We start from the raw sequence: 23188 nt of genomic DNA on the forward strand, positions 1-23188 counted from the left end.
TTTCATTTTTATATCGTAATGATTTATGACATCAATTACAATACCCATAAACCTTGACCAATCACAAGAGCACATAACTCTAACGTCGGTATCCCTTTGTTCGATCATCGCTCAATCGCCATCTTTGTTTTCATATCTTGGTGTGAACGTTCCATATTCACGTCCAAAACACGAAAACTAACAGCGTTGTTTGGAAAGCTACATACTATAGCCTTTGCTCGAGACTGGTCCGGAAATGTACGATGGAAATTGTAGTTCTTGTGCGTTTGGCGCCATTAGGTACACAGTCTTGTACCCGTGGCTTTTTTCTTGTTTTTCTCAATTTTCTATTTCTTTTTAACCCTATGAACCCAGCTACATTGAGAAAATCCTAGCAGCTCTTAGTAAGCTTTCTTACAACTATCACATGACTCCCCAGGTCTATGCTGCTTTCTTACAACTATCAGATGACTCCCCAGGTCTATGCTGCTTTCTTACAACTATCACATGACTCCCCAGGTCTATGCTGCTTTCTTACAACTATCACATGACTCCCCAGGTCTATGCTAATCCTGCTTGAAGATGATTGGTTGAATGGATGACTGGCAGTTGTTCTGGGTTTGTTCTGGACAACAGCCACACTGTTGTCTTGCACCTTGCTTGTGTGGTGTGTGTGTGTGTGTGTGTGTGTGTGTGTGTGTGTGTGTGTGTGTGTGTGTGTGTGTGTGTGTGTGTGTGTGTGTGTGTGTGTGTGTGTGTGTGTGTGTGTGTGTGTGTGTGTGTGTGTGTGTGTGTGTGTGTGTGTGTGTGAGAGAGAGAGAGAGAGAGAGAGAGAGTGTGTGTGTGTGTGAGGTCAGAGCCAGATCTCTTCACTGCTTGTGCTGTTAACCCTATAGATGTAGCCCACCATGGGATACCTGGCGAAACCTGAGGGAGAAAAAAGAATTAAAGATACATCAATTTCCCAGAAAAGATTTGTGTTGTTTTATGAGCTTTCAAGATCAAGGATAATGCAAAACTGTGACATCATTGAATTGCGTTGGTTGTGATGGTTGAAAGAAAATTCATTCAGTAATTTTTCCTGTACAAAAACATCTAGAGTTATGGGTGTGTTATTACTTTTTACATCCGTCAAGTAGGTTATAGTATGTTTTCACCCCATCTGTCTGTCTGTATGTTTGTGAACAAGATATCTAAAAAAGTAATGACCGGATTGGCATGGAAAATGATTGTGAACATTCATGACCCCACAAGGAAGAAACCTATTGATTTTGGTGACCCAAAATCTAGTGCCAACAATAGGCAGTATGGGACAGTATTTCTCTGACCTCTGGCTGCATAGGCAGCAGACAGATCTTCCTCCTCTTCCTCCTTCTTCTCTCCACTATTCCGCTTAGCTGCCTCCAGGGCTGCAGGAAGTGATGTAGAAAAGATAGAGAGATGTTAGAATACAACGTGGCCTATATCCATCTCTAAGTAACGTATGGTAGCCTATATCCACCTCTTTATCTGGGCATTTAGAATACATGCACCTATCAATTACCAATGAAGTATTGGTGGTAAAACACTTGACTCTTCTCCCCTCGATAGTATACTATACTATATACTATACTATATACTATAGTATACTCACTTTCTCAATTACCACTACCCTGCTGAGTATGGACACAAGAAGTAAGGTGTGTCAGTCCAACTGGGGTCTTCACTCCTCCCAGCAGCATGTCAACGTGTCCTTGAGCGGGACACTTAACCCCTAGCGGCGCCCGATGAGCACGGTTGTCTCCACCGTCAGTGTGTAAATGTGTGAGTGAATGGTCAAACTGGCGGTGGTGGCGGAGAGGGGGATGAGAAGGAAGTTAGCTGCTATCCTGGAGAACCCCTCCCACCCCCTCTATGAGGAGCTAGCCAAGATAAGAAGCATGTTCAGCCACAGACTCATACCCCCAGACACACCACTAACCGCCTCGGCCAGTCATTCGTATACCAGCGGCCATCACAACAACGGGCAGGGACCGCTGCCAGCAGCCGGAGAACTAACGGCAGCAGAACTCAAGAACTACTATGAATGTCTGACCACTGAGTGTGTCTGACTCTCACCTAAACTACACAGACTACAATGTATAACATATGCTATGTATGTATATCATGCCAGTTAGGGTACCTTATGTATACTGCACCTGTGTATACTGTATACTTTACTTACTCATAGTATATTCAGATGCTAAGTGTTATTGACCATATTTATTGAGATGTATAATATAACTCATAGGGCAGGGTGATTTTCTTCTCTGCATTGTGATTTCTATGGAGACAATCTTGTATGCCACCTGTGTAGCCGGTCTCGTATTGCCATCTCGTTGTGTTAAAGTTCGACCCCTGTGAAGGGATTGCCCCGAGCGAGTCTCGAACCCCGGTCTCCCGCGCCGCGTGCGACATCGCAGACCACTATACCAAGAGGTGAATTCACCTTTTGGTAACGTGTCTGCATGCCTTTTATGGGTGGATGAGTTTACTTGCAGTACCGCTACGTGCCACAGTCACAACACTTGAAGTCCATCGTGACTGTGGATATACTCACGCACCTCCGTTACACCTGCTCAACTCAAACTGGCCACTACAAATTTACAGTCTGCTTTTTATGACTTTCGATATCTCACATTAATCACACGCTTATCTTAAATTCTGAGAGCAAAGCAAGGAGTATTTTATTTTCAAGGGTCTTGTGTAGCAACATTCCTACTATTAGTATAACACTTCAGGGCTCTCAAATAAAACATTTAGAATTGTAGACAATTTTGAAATTTGGTGCCATAATAGGCTCTTTTTTTATTTATTAAAATGTTTAAATCCATGTGGAATACCTTTTTAATGAATTGAAAATGTGTGTCTTTATTAATCCCATTGGGAACATTCGTCCTCTGCATTTGACCCACAGTGTGGTGCATGCAACATGCACACTCCACACAGAAAGGCCCCCTGCTGGTCAAAGCCCTGCTGGGGTTTGAACCCAGGACCTTCTTGCTGTGAGACCAGCTTAGATACACCACATGTAAAAACTGAGCTTGGACAAACCAGTGTTTAATATTATGCCCCATACAAATGTAATGCATTAACATTACAGAAAACCTTGAAGTTATAACATTTTATTCCGTTAGAAAATCTTAAAGTTTTGAACTCTGACATTTTAGATGTTGCTTGTACTTGTTTAATTTGATTGATACATGATTGTTGATGTTCGACTAAATTCTTGTCAGAACTGTACTTGTTTGTCCAATGTTAGTGCTGTCAGGCGATTAAAAAAATGTATCTAATTAATTACAGGATTTGTAATAAATTTATCTAATTAATCGCATTTTAATCGCATAACCATTTTAGGCCTTATATTCTATATTCTATAATCATATTTCAAATTGCATGTGTCCGGATGGCAGGATTCAGTACTGTATCTACAAAACCTTCTGTTTAATCATCTTCCATTTATTCATTTGCTTAGATTTTTCAGGTCTGGTCAATTTTAGCATGGTTTTATTCAGTCAAAGATAAAAAAAATTTTTATTGATATTCTCATTTGGTTAATTGAAAATTAACTCAAAATTAATTATACATTTTTTTTATTTATTTTTTTTACAATACATTTTGAGTTAATTTTCATAACGCGATAATTTGCTGTGTAATTAATTGATCTAATTAACGCGATAAACTGACAGCCCTAATATATATATGTATACATATATATTAGTGTTGTCACAATACCAAATTTTTTGTTTCGATACGATACCGATATGAATTTTTCCTCAAAATCTACGAAACACTCTCAGATGTCATTATTGTTCTTTATTTTAAAACACAAACCTTTAGAACAATGACAAGCAATGGCATTCAAAATGCTGGAGAACTTTTCTTTGTCAAACTAGTATTGCACTCAAAAAAAACGATTTGAACAATGAGAGTAAAATTAATTAAAGCATTCAAATTAAAACGGTCAAACAAACAAAAAATACTGTAGTGTAGTGGCTACTGGGACATAATTCACAGCATCCTAGCCTTAGGTGGTGTTGACTACATCTCCCGTGATCCTTAGCGGGGGATGACGTAGTTAATCCTGCAGGCTTGCTGTACGTCACCGACTCACTCTCCGGCCGCCGTTTTTTATGTGACACGGGTGCCCAGGTGAGCGTGTTGCCGGCGTCCACTCAGGATTTCCACTCAGCGAGACGGGGCCCTGCCCTTGAAGCTGCCAATGGCAGTGCGATCCCTACATTTGGCAAACACACCGTGGCATTGTGTTTTGCTGACCAGCGTTTCAGCTGGGATTTTGTGTTGGCCAAGGTGTCCACTCCCCTCCTAGGCGCTGACTTTCTCTGCGCCAACAGTCTCTTGGTAGACGTGGGGAATCGCCGGCTCGTCAATGCTGAGACTTTTAGCTCCTTAGCATGTGAGCGCAGTGACACGGCCACAATGACACTGTCCAGCGCCGTCGCGCCCACTGATGATTTCTCCCGCCTCCTGTTGGAGTTCTCGGACATCACAACACCCACCTTCTCGTCCGCGGCCACTAAGCATGGAGTCGTGCATTACATCTCCACGGAGGGCCCGCCAGTACATGCTAGGGCTCGTCGTCTCGACCCACACAAGCTCACCATCGCTAGGAATGAGTTTGCCTCCATGGAGGCACTGGGCATCGTTCGTCGGTCCGACAGTCCTTGGGCCTCGCCGCTCCATCTCGTTCCAAAGGCCAACGGTGGCTGGCGTCCGTGTGGCGACTACCGGCGCCTTAATGACGCCACTACACCTGATCGTTACCCGGTTCCACACACAAGATTTTTCAGCCCACCTGGCTGGAGCGTCTGTTTTTTCAAAGGTGGATCTGGTGAGAGGATACCACCAGGTGCCGGTTAGCCCTCAGGACATCCCCAAGACGGCAGTTATAACCCCATTCGGGCTCTTTGAATTTTTGAGGATGCCTTTTGGCCTCAAAAATGCGGCTCAGACCTTTCAGAGGTTAATGGACGCCATGCTGCGCAACCTGTCTTTCGTGTTCGTCTACCTAGACGATATCCTGGTAGCCAGCACGTCCAAGGCGGAACACCTAACACACCTCCGACTCCTCTTCAGTCGCCTCAGAGAGCATGGATTAATCATCAACCCAGCAAAGTGTCAGTTTGGTCTGCCTGCCATGGACTTCCTTGGCCACCACATCACTACTGCTGGAGCGGTCCCATTACCAGTAAAGGTGGAAGCGGTGCTGCGCCTCCCACGCCCTACCACGGTTAGGGCCTTGCAGGAGTTCCTGGGGATGGTGAATTTCTACCATCGGTTCATCCCTCAGGCTGCCCACCTAATGCACCCCCTGTATGGGGCTCTCAAGGGCAAGACTCCCAAGCATGCCATCGCCTGGTCCGACGACATGTCAAAGGTGTTCTCGGATACCAAGGAGGCCCTTGCGAGTGCAACCATGCTGACGCACCCCGTGCCTGAGGCTCCCGTGGCATTGACAACTGATGCCTCGGATTATGCCGTTGGAGGCGTATATGAACAGTTGGTCGAGGGCATTTGGCAACCCCTGGCGTTCTTCAGCCGACAGCTCCGTTCTAGCGAACAGAAGTACAGCACCTTTGACCGTGAGCTCCTCGCCCTGTATTTGGCGGTCAGACATTTCCGTTTCCTGCTGGAGGCTCGCCCTTTCACTGTTTTTGTAGACCACAAACCATAAATTTTTGCTATGTCGAAGGTGTCTGAACCGTGGTCTGCCAGGCAACAGCGCCATCTGGCTTTCATCTCTGAGTTCACCACTGACATCCAGCATGTGGCGGGGAAGGACAACCCTGTGGCTGACTGCCTCTCGCGGGCCGCCATTGGTGCTGTCCACCTGGGAATTGATTGCGCCCGTATGGCTGCGGATCAGGTTTCAGACCCAGACATCCAGGCATGCAGGACGGCGGTTACTGGCCTCCAGTTGGCGGACGTCCCCTTCGTTGATGATGGCACGACGCTGCTATGTGATATATCTATGGCGCAGCCAAGGCCAGTTGTTCCACGGGCATGGAGACGACAAGTTTTCGACGCTATCCATGGCCTTTCGCACCCGGGCAGGAAACCATCACAGCGCCTAATGGCAGCAAAATTTGTCTGGCCCAGGATGAAGGTTGACATTGGAGGTTGGGTCAAGACCTGCATGGCATGCCAACGCGCGAAGGTCCATCGACATGTTAAAGCCCCGTTGGAGCGGTTTGATGTGCCTGAGAGGCGTTTTGACCACATCAACGTGGATCTGGTGGGACCCCTTCCTCCCTCCAGGGGGTACACTCACCTTCTGACGATGGTGGACAGGACCACCCGTTGGCCAGAGGCTGTCCCACTCACTGCGACTACTACAGCTGACGTGGCTCGCGCATTCATCGGTACCTGGGTCACCCGGTTCGGTGTTCCCTCTGATCTGTCCTCTGACCGAGGGGCCCAATTCACTTCCGCGTTATGGACTTCCATTACCCAGCAGTTGGGTGTCTCCCTCCACCGCACTACGGCTTACCATCCACAGGCCAATGGCCTGTGTGAAAGTTTTCACCGGTCGATGAAAGCTGCTCTCAAGGCCGATCTCCGAGGCGACACCTGGGTCGACAGACTTCCTTGGGTGATGCTGGGGCTCCGTACTGCACCTAAGGAGGACCTTCTTTCATCTTCAGCTGAGCTGGTATACGGCCAACCCCTCCGTGTCCCAGGGGATTTTCTTCCCTGTGTTACGGCCTCCTGGTCAGCACTGGAACAGCGGGATGCTCTGCTGGACAAGGCCAAGGCTTTCTTGCCCATCCCCACCTCGTGCCACGGCGTTCCAAGGGTGCGTGTCCCGCCTGATCTGCAAGCAGCGGGGTACGTGTTTATCCGCTGCGACGCCCATCGAGGCCCCCTACAGCCACCCTACGATGGTCCTTACCGGGTTGTGAAGGCAGGCGATAAGACCTTCGTCGTTGACATGGGGGGGAGGGAAGAACGGATCTCGGTGGATCGCCTGAAGCCTGCTCATCTGGATTTGGACCGCCCCATTGAGTTGGCCCAACCGCCCCGCCGCGGTCGGCCCCCTGGTAGGGCAGTCCCGACGCCTACTCTAGCTACGGCGGACCCCCGGACCTGCCGTCCGAGGCCTGTTCAGGGCCAGCCTACTGCTTTACCACTGCCTCGGGTTCCTGTGCCTGCCCAGGGGTACCGGAGTCGTTTTGGGCGGGTCGTCAGAGCCCCTGGACGTTTTTTGGGGCCAGTTCTTGTGAATTCTGGGGGGACGTGTGTAGTGGCTACTGGGACATAATTCACAGCATCCTAGCCTTAGGTGGTGTTGACTACATCTCCCGTGATCCTTAGCGGGGGATGACGTAGTTAAAGTGAGACGAATGAAAGATGAATGTCAGTGTTGTTGTGCGACAGTAGAGTGCGTATTAAAATAGTATTATTGCATCGGAACACGACTCCGTTTTCACTATTATTACCTGCATTCCTACAGTAGCAGCATAATCTCAAACTTTCTCAAATGATTTAAAGCATTCAAATTAAAATGACAACTGTCAAACAAACAAAAAAGTAAATACTATAAAACTCCTGATATCCTTTCCTTTCCACGCACGCACGCACGCACGCACGCACGCACGCACGAGTCAAAGAACCACTTTTAGTGCTATTTAGCACCATTTTTGTTAACTCATTGACCGTCGGGGATTAGCCGGGCCCCGTTCTAGCACTGCCACGCTTTAAAAGATAGGAGTGCGTCACCTTGTTTGTAGAGCTATAACTATATTCTATATTATAGCTATGGATACAATACTATGGCCCATTTGACATCACCTATCTATCGTTCAATATGTGAAAAAGAATTAATTTCTTCATCCATACGTTCCCGTGTTATACCGTGGTGAATATAAGTAGGGTTATAGCGTGGTCTGGGGTAATTCCTGAAGGGCTGAGTAATAGCCTTATACGTCAATTCTACTATAAGCGTTGCCGTTTCTTGCTTGTACAGTGTACACGCTATTATTCCCAAATCAACTCTATATTGATTGTATTATGTTTCATCGTGAATGCATGAAAGGGGGGGGGGGTAGTTTCTGATTATTTGATCAGAACGGCATTCACTAAAAACGCTTATCAGCCGGATCGGTATAAAATCATTGCACGATCAAGCAAAAAATTACGTCAGATAGTCCTTACCTGTGATCAGGAGTATTCCAAAAATAATACTCTAATTGTTTGATCGCCATTTGGTACATCCAATGTCCATTTGGTCCACGACATAACCCACCACAACATATGGATCGGGGATATTTGACGTGCTTCATTGCAACCGAGAGAACCGCTCCACTCGCCTGACAAAGAAAAGTGAGCCTGGAGACATTTAGCCATTACACAGGCCAATATACAAGGTTACAACAAAGGCTCGATACCACCGTCTAGCTGGATGCGGCCGGTATTGCACTTTGGCAATCTCAGACTCATTCCCTATGGTAACACCAAGGTCCCTGGATGAATAATGAATACAAATATCGAAAAAAAGGAAAAACGATCGTTGTTGGCGTTCAAGTGTCGGCTCCCAATAACGAGTAAACTCGTTGTTGGCGGGGAATGAGTTAAGAGTGTAGAAGAGCAGGCCTTCCACAGGCACACACCCCACTTTCTCTCCCCTGCTAAATCAGGTGTGTTCTATTGAAGCAGCTTGTAGAGTAGACTGATATGTAGGCTGTCCATACGATTGTGTGGTTCTTTGACAATACAGTTTAATCGAATCTATTTGTGTGATGTTCTGAAAACAGCTTTATAGAGCAGAAAAAGTTTAAGAATGATACTTATGAACATCTGAAACTAATCTTAAAAAAAGAATGCTCACATCTCTCCTACAAATTGGCCCATATTTAAGATTTTGTTTCTAAAGTCTATCATCCAATCAATTATTCATACATAAGAATGATAAATAGCCTAAATATGACATTTGTGGGCTGTTCCTATACGAGGAAGCAGGAGCGAATGGTGCATTTGGTAAATGGTGCATTTAAATAGTGCTTTTATCCAAAGCGTTTTACAATTTCACTCTTCAATCACTTTTCAATCACATTCATCCATTCACTCACACATTCACACACAGACGGTGGAGGCAACCATGCAAGGTGCCAACCAGCTCATTGGGAGCAATTAGGGGTTAAGTGTCTTGCTCAATTTGCTCATATTGTAGCACCCTTCCATACAAACTAGCATGACAGGCTTGATGACATTAGATTCCGGTGGTCATCGAGTTTCATATGATACCAGTATAGCTTAAGAAATGAGCGCACCAGAGCCCACAAAAGATGGCTAATCAACTGTCGGGCTTAAGGGCATTTTAAGGTTCGGGGTTAGTAAAAAAAAACATTCATTATAGCCCCAGAAGCCCATGGTCTAGAATAGACCCTTTTTTCGTCAACGTCCCCTTGTAGGGCAAAAGCTCTACTTCCTGAACCAAACCGCATGTGCATCACCCCCATCCTCCATGATCTCCACTGGCTCCCCATCATGTAACAGGATTCAGTTAAACATTTTACTCATCACCTTCAAAGCCCTCAACAACCTGGCCCCCTCCTACCTCTCTGACCTCCTTCTCCACCACACGCCTACAGTACCTGCCCCCGCAGATGCTAACCTCCTCCAACCCATCCGACTAAGCTCCAGACCTGGGGCGTGCAGGCCAGGCCTTCGCTGAAGCTGCCCCCACCCTCTGGAACGCCCTTCCCAACCATATCCGTCATGCAGACACTCTGTCATCATTCAAACAAGCCCTCAAAACCAACCTTTTTACCCTTGCTTTCAACCCATGAACTCCTTTGTCTCTCACATTTTTATTTATCTCTACTAAAACTGTATTTTATTGTATTGTTTGTTTTGTTAAAGCGTCTTTGACCATTTGAAAAGTGCTATTCAGGCTTCTAACTTCTCCTTCACAATAGTTATAACTTATTATGTATTTCTTTTTTTACTTTTGTTTAACTGTGTTAATAAATAAATACAAAAAATAAATATATAAATCTGATGTATTATTATTATTATTATTATTATTATTATTATTATTATTATTATTATTATTATTATTATTATTATTATTATTATTATTATTATTATTATTATTATTATTATTATTATTATTATTATTATTATTATTATCCAGACACATGAACAGGAGTGTTGCCTACAAATGTGTTGAAGTGCCACGAAGTGACCCTTTTTATTATGACATCCTGTTCTCCCTGTCACTTGTAAGATATAAAGGTTTAAGCATATGGTTATTATATATCTGTTTTAAATCTAAGCATATGTTTATTATATATATCTGTTTTAAATCTAAGCATATGTTACTGTATGTGTCTATATGTGATATGTATACTGGGCTGGTATGCACAGTCAGAAAGGAGTTGAGAAGAGAATATTGTCAGTAGGTCAGAAACACGGCAGAAACGCGGCATGGAATGCAGAATGCAGGAATGTGGTCACAGAGCGTTGACCTTGACAGAGGAGCAGAGGAGCGAATGCTGCCTGCAGAGTTAGCCCTTGTAGTTATGAGGCAGAGAACTATTATACTCTATATCTAAACTACAGAATACATATATGATGTTTGGGCATGTCAATCAGTGTTTAAGTATATGAGTATTGAATTGTATATATATATATATATATATATATATATATATATATATATACGTACAGGCTATTCCAATTGAAAGGCCGGGATCCGTGCAGAGGCAGATGGAATTCTAGGGGCTTTCCCAGCACAAAGAAATCCATTACTCTCTCAGTAAATGTAACGACTAGAAGGGGAGGAGTTCATCCTTACTGAGTATGTTGTGTGTTGTGTGTTGATTGGATGGTAGAAATGACATCACTGTATTTAGACCAATAGTAAAGAGGTCTTGATATGATGCCGGACCGATATATAAGTGACTGCCCCAGTCTCGGGAGCTCAGATTTTCCATTTTCTTACTTCAGACACCATTCTTATAGCGAAAACCCCCTCTCTAAATGTCTGGCAGTTTAGAGAGACATCAGCGCAGCCATACAGGCTGGCATTGCCGGCTAACGAGCCAGTGCTAACTGGAAGCTACCTAGCCGGAGTCTACAGGAGCGCCGGCTAACGAGCCAGTGCTAACTGGAAGCTACCTAGCCGGAGTCTACAGGAGCGCCGGCTAACGAGCCAGTGCTAACTGGAAGCTACCTAGCCGGAGTCTACAGGAGCGCCGGCTAACGAGCCAGTGCTAACTGGAAGCTACCTAGCCGGAGTCTACAGGAGCGCCGGCTAACGAGCCAGTGCTAACTGGAAGCTACCTAGCCGGAGTCTACAGGAGCGCCGGCTAACGAGCCAGTGCTAACTGGAAGCTACCTAGCCGGAGTCTACAGGAGCGCCGGCTAAAGAGCCAGTGCTAACTGGAAGCTACCTAGCCGGAGTCTACAGGAGCGCCGGCTAACGAGCCAGTGCTAACTGGAGGCTACCTAGCCGGAGTCCACAGGAGCACCGGCTAACGAGCCAGTGCTAACTGGAGGCTACCTAGCCGGAGTCCACAGGAGCGCCGGCTAACAAGCCAGAGTGAATTGATGGCTAACTAGCCAAGAGCTAACTAGCTCACAACAGGCTAACAAGCCAGAGCTAATTGATGGCTAACTAGCCAAGAGCTAACTAGCTCACAGCCGGCTATCAAGCCAGAGCTAATGGAAGCTAACAGCCGGCTATCAAGCCAGAGCTAACAGAAGCTAACAGCCGGCTATCAAGCCAGAGCTAACAGAAGCTAACAGCCGGCTATCAAGCCAGAGCTAATTGATGGCTAACTAGCCAAGAGCTAACTAGCTCACAACAGGCTAACAAGCCAGAGCTAATTGATGGCTAACTAGCCAAGAGCTAACTAGCTCACAACAGGCTAACTAGCCAAGAGCTAACTAGCTCACAACTAGGGATGCCCCCCGGACCCCGGTTTTAAACGGGAACCGGTACTATATTAGAAAATACCGGAGTATTTATAAGCTCCGACGTCCTCGGTACTGCTATCGATACTCTAGAGAAATTATTATTATTATTATTATTATTATTATTTAAAAGTTGCGAACGATCTCTCCTCTCTCTGTCTCTGCACGAGAAGCAGCGAGTCATTATTACACACACTCCTCGCGAGTCGCGCTACACATACATACGGGTACTCCTTAATGAAAGCGCTGTCAATAGTATGCAGCTGCAGCACGTCAGACAGCAGCGCTTACAAGCCCCGCACATACAAGCCCCGCACACCTGATGTGCTGCAGCTGGAAGCATCTCAGCGCTGTCTCCGTGCCGACGCGCGCTGCACACAGACACAGACAGCTCTGCATGGACTGAGTCGTGATGGCGGATAGAGCAAAGCGTTCACAAGTGCAACAAAACATTTGCCAGTAAGGGTGGCAATACGAGCAATCTATCAAAACATTTGTTTGCAAAACACTATATTAGTGTGCAGAAATGCGCCGTATTCGACTGCCTTGCGCGCAGTGGTCCATCTGCATCCACGTCCACTGCAGCCGGTAAGCCAAGATACGGAGTTTCCTAGGCTAATAACGAATTATTACAAATAGGCTAATAAACAAAAAAATTGTTTAGCTACAAATACTACAATCTAAAAACTTTTTATAGATCGTCAAGCTGAGGTCAGCCACCAATGTGTCCCAGGCCAGTGAGCCCACCACACATCCTCCCTCTACCTCCACCACCCAAAGTCCTTTCTCCCTAGCAGCTAGAGGAAAGATGACAGAGGATAGGGTGAACGAGTGTCACAGGGCTGTGACAAAGTTTGTTGTCAAAGGCCTGCACCCGTTCTCTACAGTGGAGTCCAAGGACTTTAGGTAACAACTAATCATTCAGTGTATATCGTTTTTTTTGTATACATAGTTGTCTAACTTGTCTGTTGTTGTTATAAGTTATTATTGAAGCAGCTATTCCCACCACTCCACACACATTTACAATAATTCAATCATTTCTAATCTTTACTGTAGGGAGATGACCAATGCTCTCAACTGCAAATATAAAAATCATAAAAAAATTATCAAAAAGAACCGATAAGAGTATCGATAAAGTACCGAACCGTTAAGCAGTATCGATAGGAGTAGTAGTATCGATAAAATCCTAACGATACCCATCCCTACTCACAACAGGCTAACAAGCCAGAGCTAACTGGAAGTGAACTGGCCCTAGCCAGACAGGGGCTAACTAGCCAAGAGCTAACTAGCTCACAACAGGCTAACAAGCCAGAGCTAACTAGCTCACAACAGGCTACCAAGCCAGAGCTAATTGATGGCTAACTAGCCAAGAGCTAACTAGCTCACAACAGGCTAACAAGCCAGAGCTAATTGATGGCTAACTAGCCAAGAGCTAACTAGCTCACAACAGGCTAACAAGCCAGAAGCTAATTGATGGCTAACTAGCCAAGAGCTAACTAGCTCACAACAGGCTAACAAGCCAGGAGCTAATTGATGGCTAACTAGCCAAGAGCTAACTAGCTCACAACAGGCTAACAAGCGGAGCGGTTAGGTGGTCGAGCGGAGATTGCGTTCGTCACCAGCCCCGGAGCTGTGAGCTTGATTCGCCTGTTCGAATCCAGCTCACAGCTCCGGGGTTGTCACCAGCTTGGCTGGCCGTCTGCACTGATACAATTGGCTGTATCAGAGGGTGGGAGAAGCTGGCGGGGTGGGTCCGGGTCGTTGTAAACAGCGACTCCTACAGTTCGGTCGGGGCGCCTGCTAAGCGCGGATTGGACGTGAGGGGGATAGTGTGGTCCTCCCACACGCTACGCCCTCTCAATGAGAATCCGCGCTGCCAGGTGAAAAGAAGCGGTGATTGGCTGGACGTGTGTCGGAGGAAGCACGTGGTAGCCTCCACTCTCCCAAATGATCTGACTGTGGGGGGTAAAGCGCAGCGACCAGGAAGGGACTGGGAATTGGCATACGACTAACATTGGGATGGGAGAAAATCGGAGGAAAAATGGAGGGGGAAAAAGACCAATAAAAAAAACAACAGGCTAACAAGCCAGGAGCGAATTGATGGCTAACTAGCCAATAGCTAACTAGCTCACAACAGGCTAACAAGCCAGAAGCTAATTGCTGGCTAACTAGCCAAGAGCTAACTAGCTCACAACAGGCTAACAAGCCAGATCTAATTGATGGCTAACTAGCCAAGAGCTAACTAGCTCACAGCCGGCTATCAAGCCAGAGCTAATGGAAGCTCACAGCCGGCTATCAAGCCAGAGCTAACAGAAGCTAACAGCCGGCTATCAAGCCAGAGCTAACAGAAGCTAACAGCCGGCTATCAAGCCAGAGCTAATTGATGGCTAACTAGCCAAGAGCTAACTAGCTCACAACAGGCTAACAAGCCAGAGCTAATTGATGGCTAACTAGCCAAGAGCTAACTAGCTCACAACAGGCTAACTAGCCAAGAGCTAACTAGCTCACAACAGGCTAACAAGCCAGAGCTAACTGGAAGTGAACTGGCCCTAGCCAGACAGGGGCTAACTAGCCAAGAGCTAACTAGCTCACAACAGGCTAACAAGCCAGAGCTAACTAGCTCACAACAGGCTACCAAGCCAGAGCTAACTGGAAGTGAACTGGCCCTAGCCAGACAGGGGCTAACTAGCCAAGAGCTAACTAGCTCACAACAGGCTAACAAGCCAGAGCTAACTAGCTCACAACAGGCTACCAAGCCAGAGCTAATTGATGGCTAACTAGCCAAGAGCTAACAAGAGCTCACAACAGGCTAACAAGCCAGAGCTAACAAGAGCTCACAACAGGCTAACAAGCCAGGAGCTAATTGAAGGCTAACTAGCCAGAGCTAACATCAGGCTAAATAGCTGGAGCTAACAGCAGACGCTAGCTCAGAAGAAGCTGGCGCAGAAGATGCTAGCTCATAAGAAGCTGGCGCAGCAGACGCTAGCTCAAGAGAAGCTAGCACAGAAGATGCTAGCTCAAGAGAAGCTAGCACAAGAGAAGCTAGCACAAGAGATGCTAGCACGGAAGACGCTAGCACAGCAGATGCTAGTGCAACAGATGCTAGCTCAGGAGGAGCTGGCGCAGAAGAAGATCAGATTCTGCAAACTCTCATCAAGCTTAGCACCTTGACGCGGGGGGACAGAGCGAGCATCAGGGTCTCTATATCCGACGGGCCTATCAGTTTTTTGGGGACTTGGAAGCTTCAGCATACAGGATGCTGTGGTGCTTAGGCGGCCAAGTCACTGGTTTATAGGTCTGTCAAAACGGATCGGAGGTTCTGGGGCTTAGAACATCCGTGAGTTGGGCTTTATACTAATTGAATAGGTATCAACAGCCGAAAGAATATGAACCGAAATGACTGCTGTCAGGTGCCTCTGGAGTAAAATAATGCTTACTTAAAGTCAAAGGCCTAGGGAGCCTTAAAGTCAAAGGCCTAGGGAGCCTTAAAGTCACTTGAACTTGAAGTAACATAATGCTTACTTAGAGTCAAAACTTAAGTAGAAAACGACTTGCGATTAGGAGGCCTAGGGAGCCTTAAAGTCAAAGGCCTAGGGAGCCTTAAAGTCACTTAAACTTGAAGTAACATAATGCTTACTTAGAGTCAAAACTTACTACTTGCGACTAGCAGGCCTAGGGAGCCTTAAAGTCCAAGGCCTAGGGAGCCTTAAAGTCACTTAAACTTGAAGTAACATAATGCTTACTTAGAGTTTAGCAGGCCTAGGGAGCCTTAAAGTCAAAGGCCTAGGGAGCCTTAAAGTCACTTAAACTTGAAGTAACATAATGCTTACTTAGAGTCAAAACTTACTACTTGCGACTAGCAGGCCTAGGGAGCCTTAAAGTCCAAGGCCTAGGGAGCCTTAAAGTCACTTAAACTTGAAGTAACATAATGCTTACTTAGAGTTTAGCAGGCCTAGGGAGCCTTAAAGTCCAAGGCCTAGGGAGCCTTAAAGTCACTTGAACTTGAAGTAACATAATGCTTACTTAGAGTCAAAACTTAAGTAGAAAACGACTTGCGATTAGGAGGCCTAGGGAGCCTTAAAGTCACAGGCCTAGGGAGCCTTAAAGTCAAAAGCCTAGGGAGCCTTAAATTCACAACTTGGCAACCAGCACTCGAAGGATGAATTGGGAGCACACACTAGTGTAAAAAAAACGTTTTACTAGTGTAAAAAAGGAGACACTGTTCTCACGAGAGAATCAGGACAGACTGCTAGTTTGTATGAAAGAACTACTGCAAAGGAAGGACATCCTTGCTGGCAATGGTACTGAGGACATGCCCTACCGACGAGCCAGTGCTGACAGATGCCAACAGCAGGATAACTAGCCATTGCTAACAGGAGCTAATAGCAGGATAACTAGCCATTGCTAACAGGAGCTAATAGCAGGATAACTAGCCATTGCTAACAGGAGCTAATAGCAGGATAACTAGCCATTGCTAACAGATGAGAACAGCAGGCTAACGAGCCAGAAGCTAGCAGGAGCATAAGTCCTGCTACTGTGACGGAAGTGGAACCAGCGTAATCATACAGGCTGGTGTTATCGGCAGGAGCCGAGTCTACAAGAGGCTACATAGCCTGAGTCTACAAGAGGCTACATAGCCTGAGTCTACAAGAGGCTACATAGCCTGAGTCTACTAGAGGCTACATAGCCTGAGTCTACAAGAGGCTACATAGCCTGAGTCTACAAGAGGCTACATAGCCAGAGTCTACAAGAGGCTACATAGCCTGAGTCTACAAGAGGCTACATAGCCTGAGTCTACAAGAGGTTACATAGCCCGAGTCTACAGCAGGCTAACTAGCCAGAGCTAACATCAGGCTAACTAGCCAGAGCTAACACCAGACATAACAGTCACTAACTACCCAGTCTGGACCGACAACTCTGATGCACCATGGTCAATTCTCACCTTCACTGGACCGTCATCGACAAACTATGGTAGATGGAAAACAAGCATGGTAACGGCAGGAGGCTCTTACTACCGGAACCTGAGGAAACAGGTAATGGAAATAAGGACCAAAGAGCCCCTGGAACCAGGCAAGGCAGTAATCACTGAGTGTGATTATGATGTGTTTCACGCAGAGAAAATTGTCCATGTGACACTAAGCCAATACCGATACAAGGAGGTACAGTCCTCACAAAAGAACTGGGACAAACTGGTGTCCCGTATGAAGGAACTACTGCAAAGAAGAGAAATCTATGCTGGCCATGGTACCAAGGACATGCCCTACCAACTAGCCATAAACCTAATGTGGGGCAGGTCTCAAGGATATGGCATATGGTTGGGGGAAGCAGTGATCAGCACAATCTCAAGCATAAGGAGTACAGAGCACAAAGAGATCTGTCTCATGGTGGAACCTAAGGACCATGAGGCAATAACCCTGGCCTTGGATAAAGCAGGGGAGGGTGAGGAAGACGAGGACGATGAGCCTGCATCAGTACCTCTCACTCCCCCTCCGAACCCTAAGGGGTCGGGAACCGTCCCCAGGAAGGAAAGGTCCAATTCCCAGAACTCCTCCAGAACTGACTCTGTACTGAGCTCTGTTAAGGAAGGACAGGACACACTCACTGAGAAACATTGCTTTATACTGAAAACTAGGGTAAGCCATTTTAAGTTTATTAGTGAATCTTAAAAGTGAGGAACCAGCTGACTTGATTAAAGGGGCGTGTTTAAAACGGCCATTTTGTTTTGTTAAGTGCCCCCACTAAGGGCCAGGTGTTAAGACAGCACTAATTAGTGATAGAGATTTAAAGGCTTGTTGGTTTAGCGTCAGCGAAGCGTCGAGAAACGAAGAGGGACAAAGAGGAGGAGTTTTCCTGGAGTTCTCTGCCGAGGGATCCACCTAGTGCTAAGTACACCCTAGTCCTATCTTACACTCCACTCTGCAAAACCTCCCTTTCCCTCCCACTCTGCTATTTCTCTACTTCCTCCCTGTCACTCTTGACAAGACAATGTGTCTCATACCTATATCCACAATCTGCTCCTATAGAACAGATTCAACCCACCCACGGCAGTTTGCTAGCAACCCGGCTAATCTCTCCTACCCTCCTACAGCCACTAATACACCTGTCACAGTACGGGGAGGCTTATGGAATTGTCAATCAGCAGTCAAGAAAGCTGACTTCATTACTGCCTACGCCCATAGTCTAAATCTGCAGCTCCTGGCTCTAACTGAGACCTGGATAACCCCCAATAACTCATCAACACCTGCAGCATTATCTACAAACTATAACTTCACTCACACACCTCGACCTTCCAGACGGGGTGGAGGCACTGGCCTCATGACATCTCCTTCATGGGCTACAAACGTAACACCACTCCCAGAACTGTCACTCTCCTCTCTCGAATATCATGCAGTATCTGTCTCTAATCCTTTCAATCTCACCATTGTTACACTCTACCGCCCTCCAGGTACACTCGATCACTTCACAGATGAGCTGGACATGCTTCTTAGCTCCTTACCGGAAGATGGTACCCCTCTCCTTCTATTGGGCGACTTCAACCTGCCTGACTCATCTCAGTCAGTCATAGTCAGTGGCGGACTGGGACACAAATTCAGCCCGGGACATTCAGACGCACCAGCCCACACACCGGCCCACGCACCGGCCCACGCACCGGCCCCGAAACCGGCCCACACAACGGGCGTTAAGAAACACTTGTCCAGTATTAAACAACCCAAGGCTGTGGCTAAGGAGTCAACATCAGGGAGACCAAATCTACACACCGCCCCTAGATGTGCACTCATGCACAGTGCACACACACAGACACACACATACATATACCGTTACTTCCCGTCATTGGCATATGTTTTTTTTACTAACATCTTAGTGCCTCATTAGCCTAGGGATTAAGGATACATGAAGTATTAACTACACCATAATAATATTGAGGTTTTGATCCATAGAAAGTAGGGATGTCCGATATTATCGGCCTACCGATATTATCGGCCGATATCGGCATTAAAATGTGATATCGAAAAATATCGGTATCGGTTTTAAAGAAATAATATTTTATTTACATTTCTATAACCTTTATTTACCCAGGCAAGCAAGTAAGAACCAATTCTGATTTTATTTATTGTCAAAAGTATGCATAATGTTGTGTTAATTCCACAACAAGAGATATGTAATGTTAATTACCTGAAATTATTCCATTTCTTGGGGCGGGAAACCCTGCATATATCGGTATCGGTTGATATCGGTTGATATCGGTATCGGAAATTAAGAGTTGGACAATATCGGCATATCGGTATCGGTAAAAAAGCCAATATCGAGCATCCCTAATAGAAAGTTCTGTGCTACACAATTTCAGTTAGATTGGATTTATTGTCCTTTAATTTGGCACTCATGACATTAGTTGCTTGCCGTTTAATCAACATTGAAAGACCCCCCACTTCCTCCCAGACACCCATTCCAAGAGCCTGTTTTCTCTCTCTCTCTGTCTGTCTGTCTCCCCCTCTCTCTCTCCCCCCCCCCCCTCTCTCTCTCTCTCTCTCTCTCTCTCTCTCTCTCTCTCTCTCTCTCTCTCTCTCTCTCTCTCTCTCTCTCTCTCTCTCTGTATGTGTCTCTCTGTGTGTGTGTGTGTCTCTCTCTCTCTCTGTCTCTGTCTCTCCCTCTCTCTGTGTGTCTCTCTCTCTGTGTCTCTGTCTGTCTGTCTGTCTGTCTGTCTGTCTGTCTGGACTGGGCTCTCTCTCTCCCCTCAGGGTCAGCTGTGCTGGACTGGGCGCTCTCTCTCCCCTCAGGGTCAGCTGTGCTGGATTGGGCGCTCTCTCTTTCCTCAGAGTCAACTGCATAAGAAGAACATCAGCAATCAATAATAATGGCTTGAATTCATACAGCGTTTTTCAGCCTTTTGAAAACACCCAAAGTAGTAGTAGTAGTAGTAGTAGTAGTAGTAGTAGTAGTTTATTCAGTCATCATCTCACACAATACAATATACCCCATCATTTAACAATATTTGATTTTACAGTGACTGAAAAGGTACAGACTGAAGCATAATGCTTATATATGCCTGTCCTATATTCTTAACAAAAATTTAAAAAAAATGCGGCTACGTGGCGTAGTGGGCAAGGCGCTCGCCACAAATACTGGAGACGCTGGGCTCGCCTGTTCGTTGCTTTCAGTTTAGCTGGTCAGTAGAATTCAGGAAGTGTCGGGGGCAGCGTGAGCCTCCCACGCGTTACTCCTCGCCACTGAGAGATCGAGCTGCGCAGGTGAAAAGATGCGACTGCTGTTACCTCAAGTACCGGAGGGGACTTGTGCTATGTATGACTTAGTCCACATTGCAGCCGGCTTGTGGGAGGCAAGAAACAGCGTTCGTGACAGGGGAGGGTTGAATTGGATGATACGAAATTGGGATGGGAGAAAATGTAGAAAATGGGAGAAAAAGTGGATAAAAAAAAACAAAAATTTAAAAAATTAAGACTCCAAAACAGTATTCTAAAAGAAAATAGCAAAAGAAAACAGTATTATTCACCCCTGTAGTTTTCAAAAATAGCTTTACAAATTTTTCTTAAAAACCAAAAGCGAATTACTCATTCTTAACTGTATATCAGCATTGTTCCACAAAGCGCTTCACAGAAACCATCAAGCATTCACACTCACACAGTCATACACTACTGGTGGTTGTGAGCAGCATCAGCAAACACAGCTGCCCTGTGGCAGACTGACGGAATCATGTCTGCTAATCAGCGCCAACCACCATCAACAACCTTCATAAATACATTCAACATTAATGGAATAGGCTAACTACCAACTTAGCTGTAGCAGTTAGCTGTTATATGCAATCACATATGTTTAACTACGGGGTAGTAGTTGACCTAGTTGTTAGCTTAAGCTAGTTAGCTGTGGTTATTTACAAACATGTAGATGAGACTAATCATATACAGATCGAGAACATGGCTAACAGTTGGGAATTCTAAGGTACATCTTATTTAAGCATGTAAAATGGCAACTAATCAATTCAATCAATTAGATTACCAATATTATATCAACATGACAATTTGGAAGGGAACATAATAGTATTTTATTTTAGTATTTACTATTATAATATTAGTAGCCGATTAATTTGCAGCCCGTCCTAGGTTCTGATTGGCTCTCTAGGTTAGCACTTTAGCTTCTGATGCTGTGGTGGGCACTAGTCCTAACATTGCTAACTAAACTTTTAGTCAGAGAAAAAACGTCACAAGTCACAACTATTTACGTCCACGTGCTGTAAGGAATCAGGAATACGGAAAGCACATTGTTACTGTTGGTTCCTTCCACTTGAACTTCATCATCATTAGCAGCAGCAGCGGGTAAACATGTCTGTAATTTTAGAACATTGTTCTGCGTCTTTTACTAGCAATTTTAGTTTTTTAATTCTAGCTTTTTCAGCTCCACCCTTTCTTTTTTTGCATTCTCCATTTCTGCGCTTCTAGGCCTACTCGCGGTTGGGAGGAAACGTGAATCTCATTCACTGATGTCTCATGTCTCATTCAAGACTGGCTAACAAAAGCATGTCTTTCACTTAACACCAAGAAAACAGTGTGTATGATGTTCACAAAGTCACCAGTAGAGGTCACTCACTCTAATGTGTTTCTGGGAGAGGCGGAGCTGGACATTGTACATTAATTCAAGTATCTTGGGGTCACATTGGACTCTACATTGACCTTCAAAAAGTCATGTGAAGAAAGTGTCAAGTTTAACATCGAAAACTTCAGGCAGATCAGGCCCTGCCTGCCAGTTAATGCTGCAAGGATGTTTCTGCATTCAATGATTTTATCACACATCGAGTAGGCCTACTGTTTTATCAACTGGTCTCTTTTATATGTCACTACTCTTACACCAATATAATTACTCTACAAAAAAGCCATAAAAGTATTTGATAGGAAACCAATTTCATTTCATCACTGTAATGTTTTAGAAAAACATAACATGCTAAGTTTCGAGAATTTCCAAGTTTTCAAATATACTTGCTTCATGTACAAGGTTCTGCATGGACTTGCCCCTCCCCCATTGAATGAGTTCATCCAACAGAAAGCAGACACTGGCATTACCACCAGGGCCATCAGTAGAGGGGACTGTAAGGTGCCTTTTCGGTATACTACCATTGCAAAAACTGTGTTCTCTGTTAAAAGTGGTAACTACTGGAATAGCCTTCCAGTTGTGATTAGAGAGTGCCCTACATACTCCATGTTCAAGACCCATCTTAAACTGCATCTTAAGGCAAACCAGAACTGTGATCATTTTTAATCTGATTTAGTTTATGCAACTTGTTTATTGTTTTATTGCCGGCCCACACACTGGCCCACACACCGGCCCACATAATGGCCCACACACCGGCCCACATATGGCCCACACACTGGCCCACACACACCGGCCCACACACTACACCGGCCCACACACCGGCCCACATTAGTGGCCCACACACTGGCCCACACACTGGCCCACACACCGGCCCACACACTGGCCCACATACTGGCCCACACACCGGCCCACACACCGGCCCACATACTGGCCCACACACCGGCCCACACACTGGCCCACATTAGTGGCCCACACACCGACTCACACACTGGCCCACACACCGGCCCACAGACTGGCCCACATACTGGCCCACACACCGGCCCACACACCGGCCCACATACTGGCCCACACACCGGCCCACACACTGGCCCACACACTGGCCCACATTAGTGGCCCACACACCGACTCACACACTGGCCCACACACCGGCCCACACACTGGCCCACATTAGTGGCCCACACACCGACTCACACACTGGCCCACACACTGGCCCACACACTGGCCCACACATCGGCCCACATTAGTGGCCCACACACTGGCCCACACACTGGCCCAAAAAAAAAAAAGTAAAAATATAAAAAAAAAAAAAAAAAAAAAATATAATTTTTTTTTTTTTTTTTTTTTTGGACCAGCCCACTTTGGTCCCGGCCCATCGGGATTCGTCCCGAACGTCCCGATGGCCAGTCCGCCACTGGTCATAGTAGTCTCCCTCCTACAATCGTTTGACCTGACTCCCACTGCCATGCCTCCCACCCACAAAGCAGGCAACTCCTTGGATCTCATATTTTCCCGTAACTCCAGCATCATTAACACCACGGTAACTCCCCTACATGTATCTGACCATTCCTTCATATCCTTCTCACTAACTCTCATGCTTAACCGAAAGGTCTTCACCCCAACTCAAACAGTCTCACTCAGACGCAACCTGCCC

General features: G+C 46.0%; 1 protein-coding gene across 1 annotated transcript in view; it reads right to left on the minus strand.

Moving 5' to 3' along the window:
* Positions 1 to 832: 832 nt before the first annotated feature.
* Positions 833 to 23188, minus strand: part of tmem25 (transmembrane protein 25) — a gene marked incomplete at both ends in the record, with an annotated part of 43901 nt that continues 21545 nt past the window's right edge. Inside the window, 2 exons of the mRNA XM_084308740.1 lie at positions 833 to 906; positions 1308 to 1388. Coding sequence (XP_084164866.1) covers positions 833 to 906; positions 1308 to 1388 — 155 coding nt within the window. The remainder of the gene's footprint in view (positions 907 to 1307; positions 1389 to 23188) is intronic.

The sequence above is a fragment of the Notolepis coatsorum genome, assembly GCF_963971535.1.
Source record: "Notolepis coatsorum genome assembly, chromosome: 1".
NCBI classification, from domain to species: Eukaryota; Metazoa; Chordata; class Actinopteri; order Aulopiformes; family Paralepididae; genus Notolepis; species Notolepis coatsorum.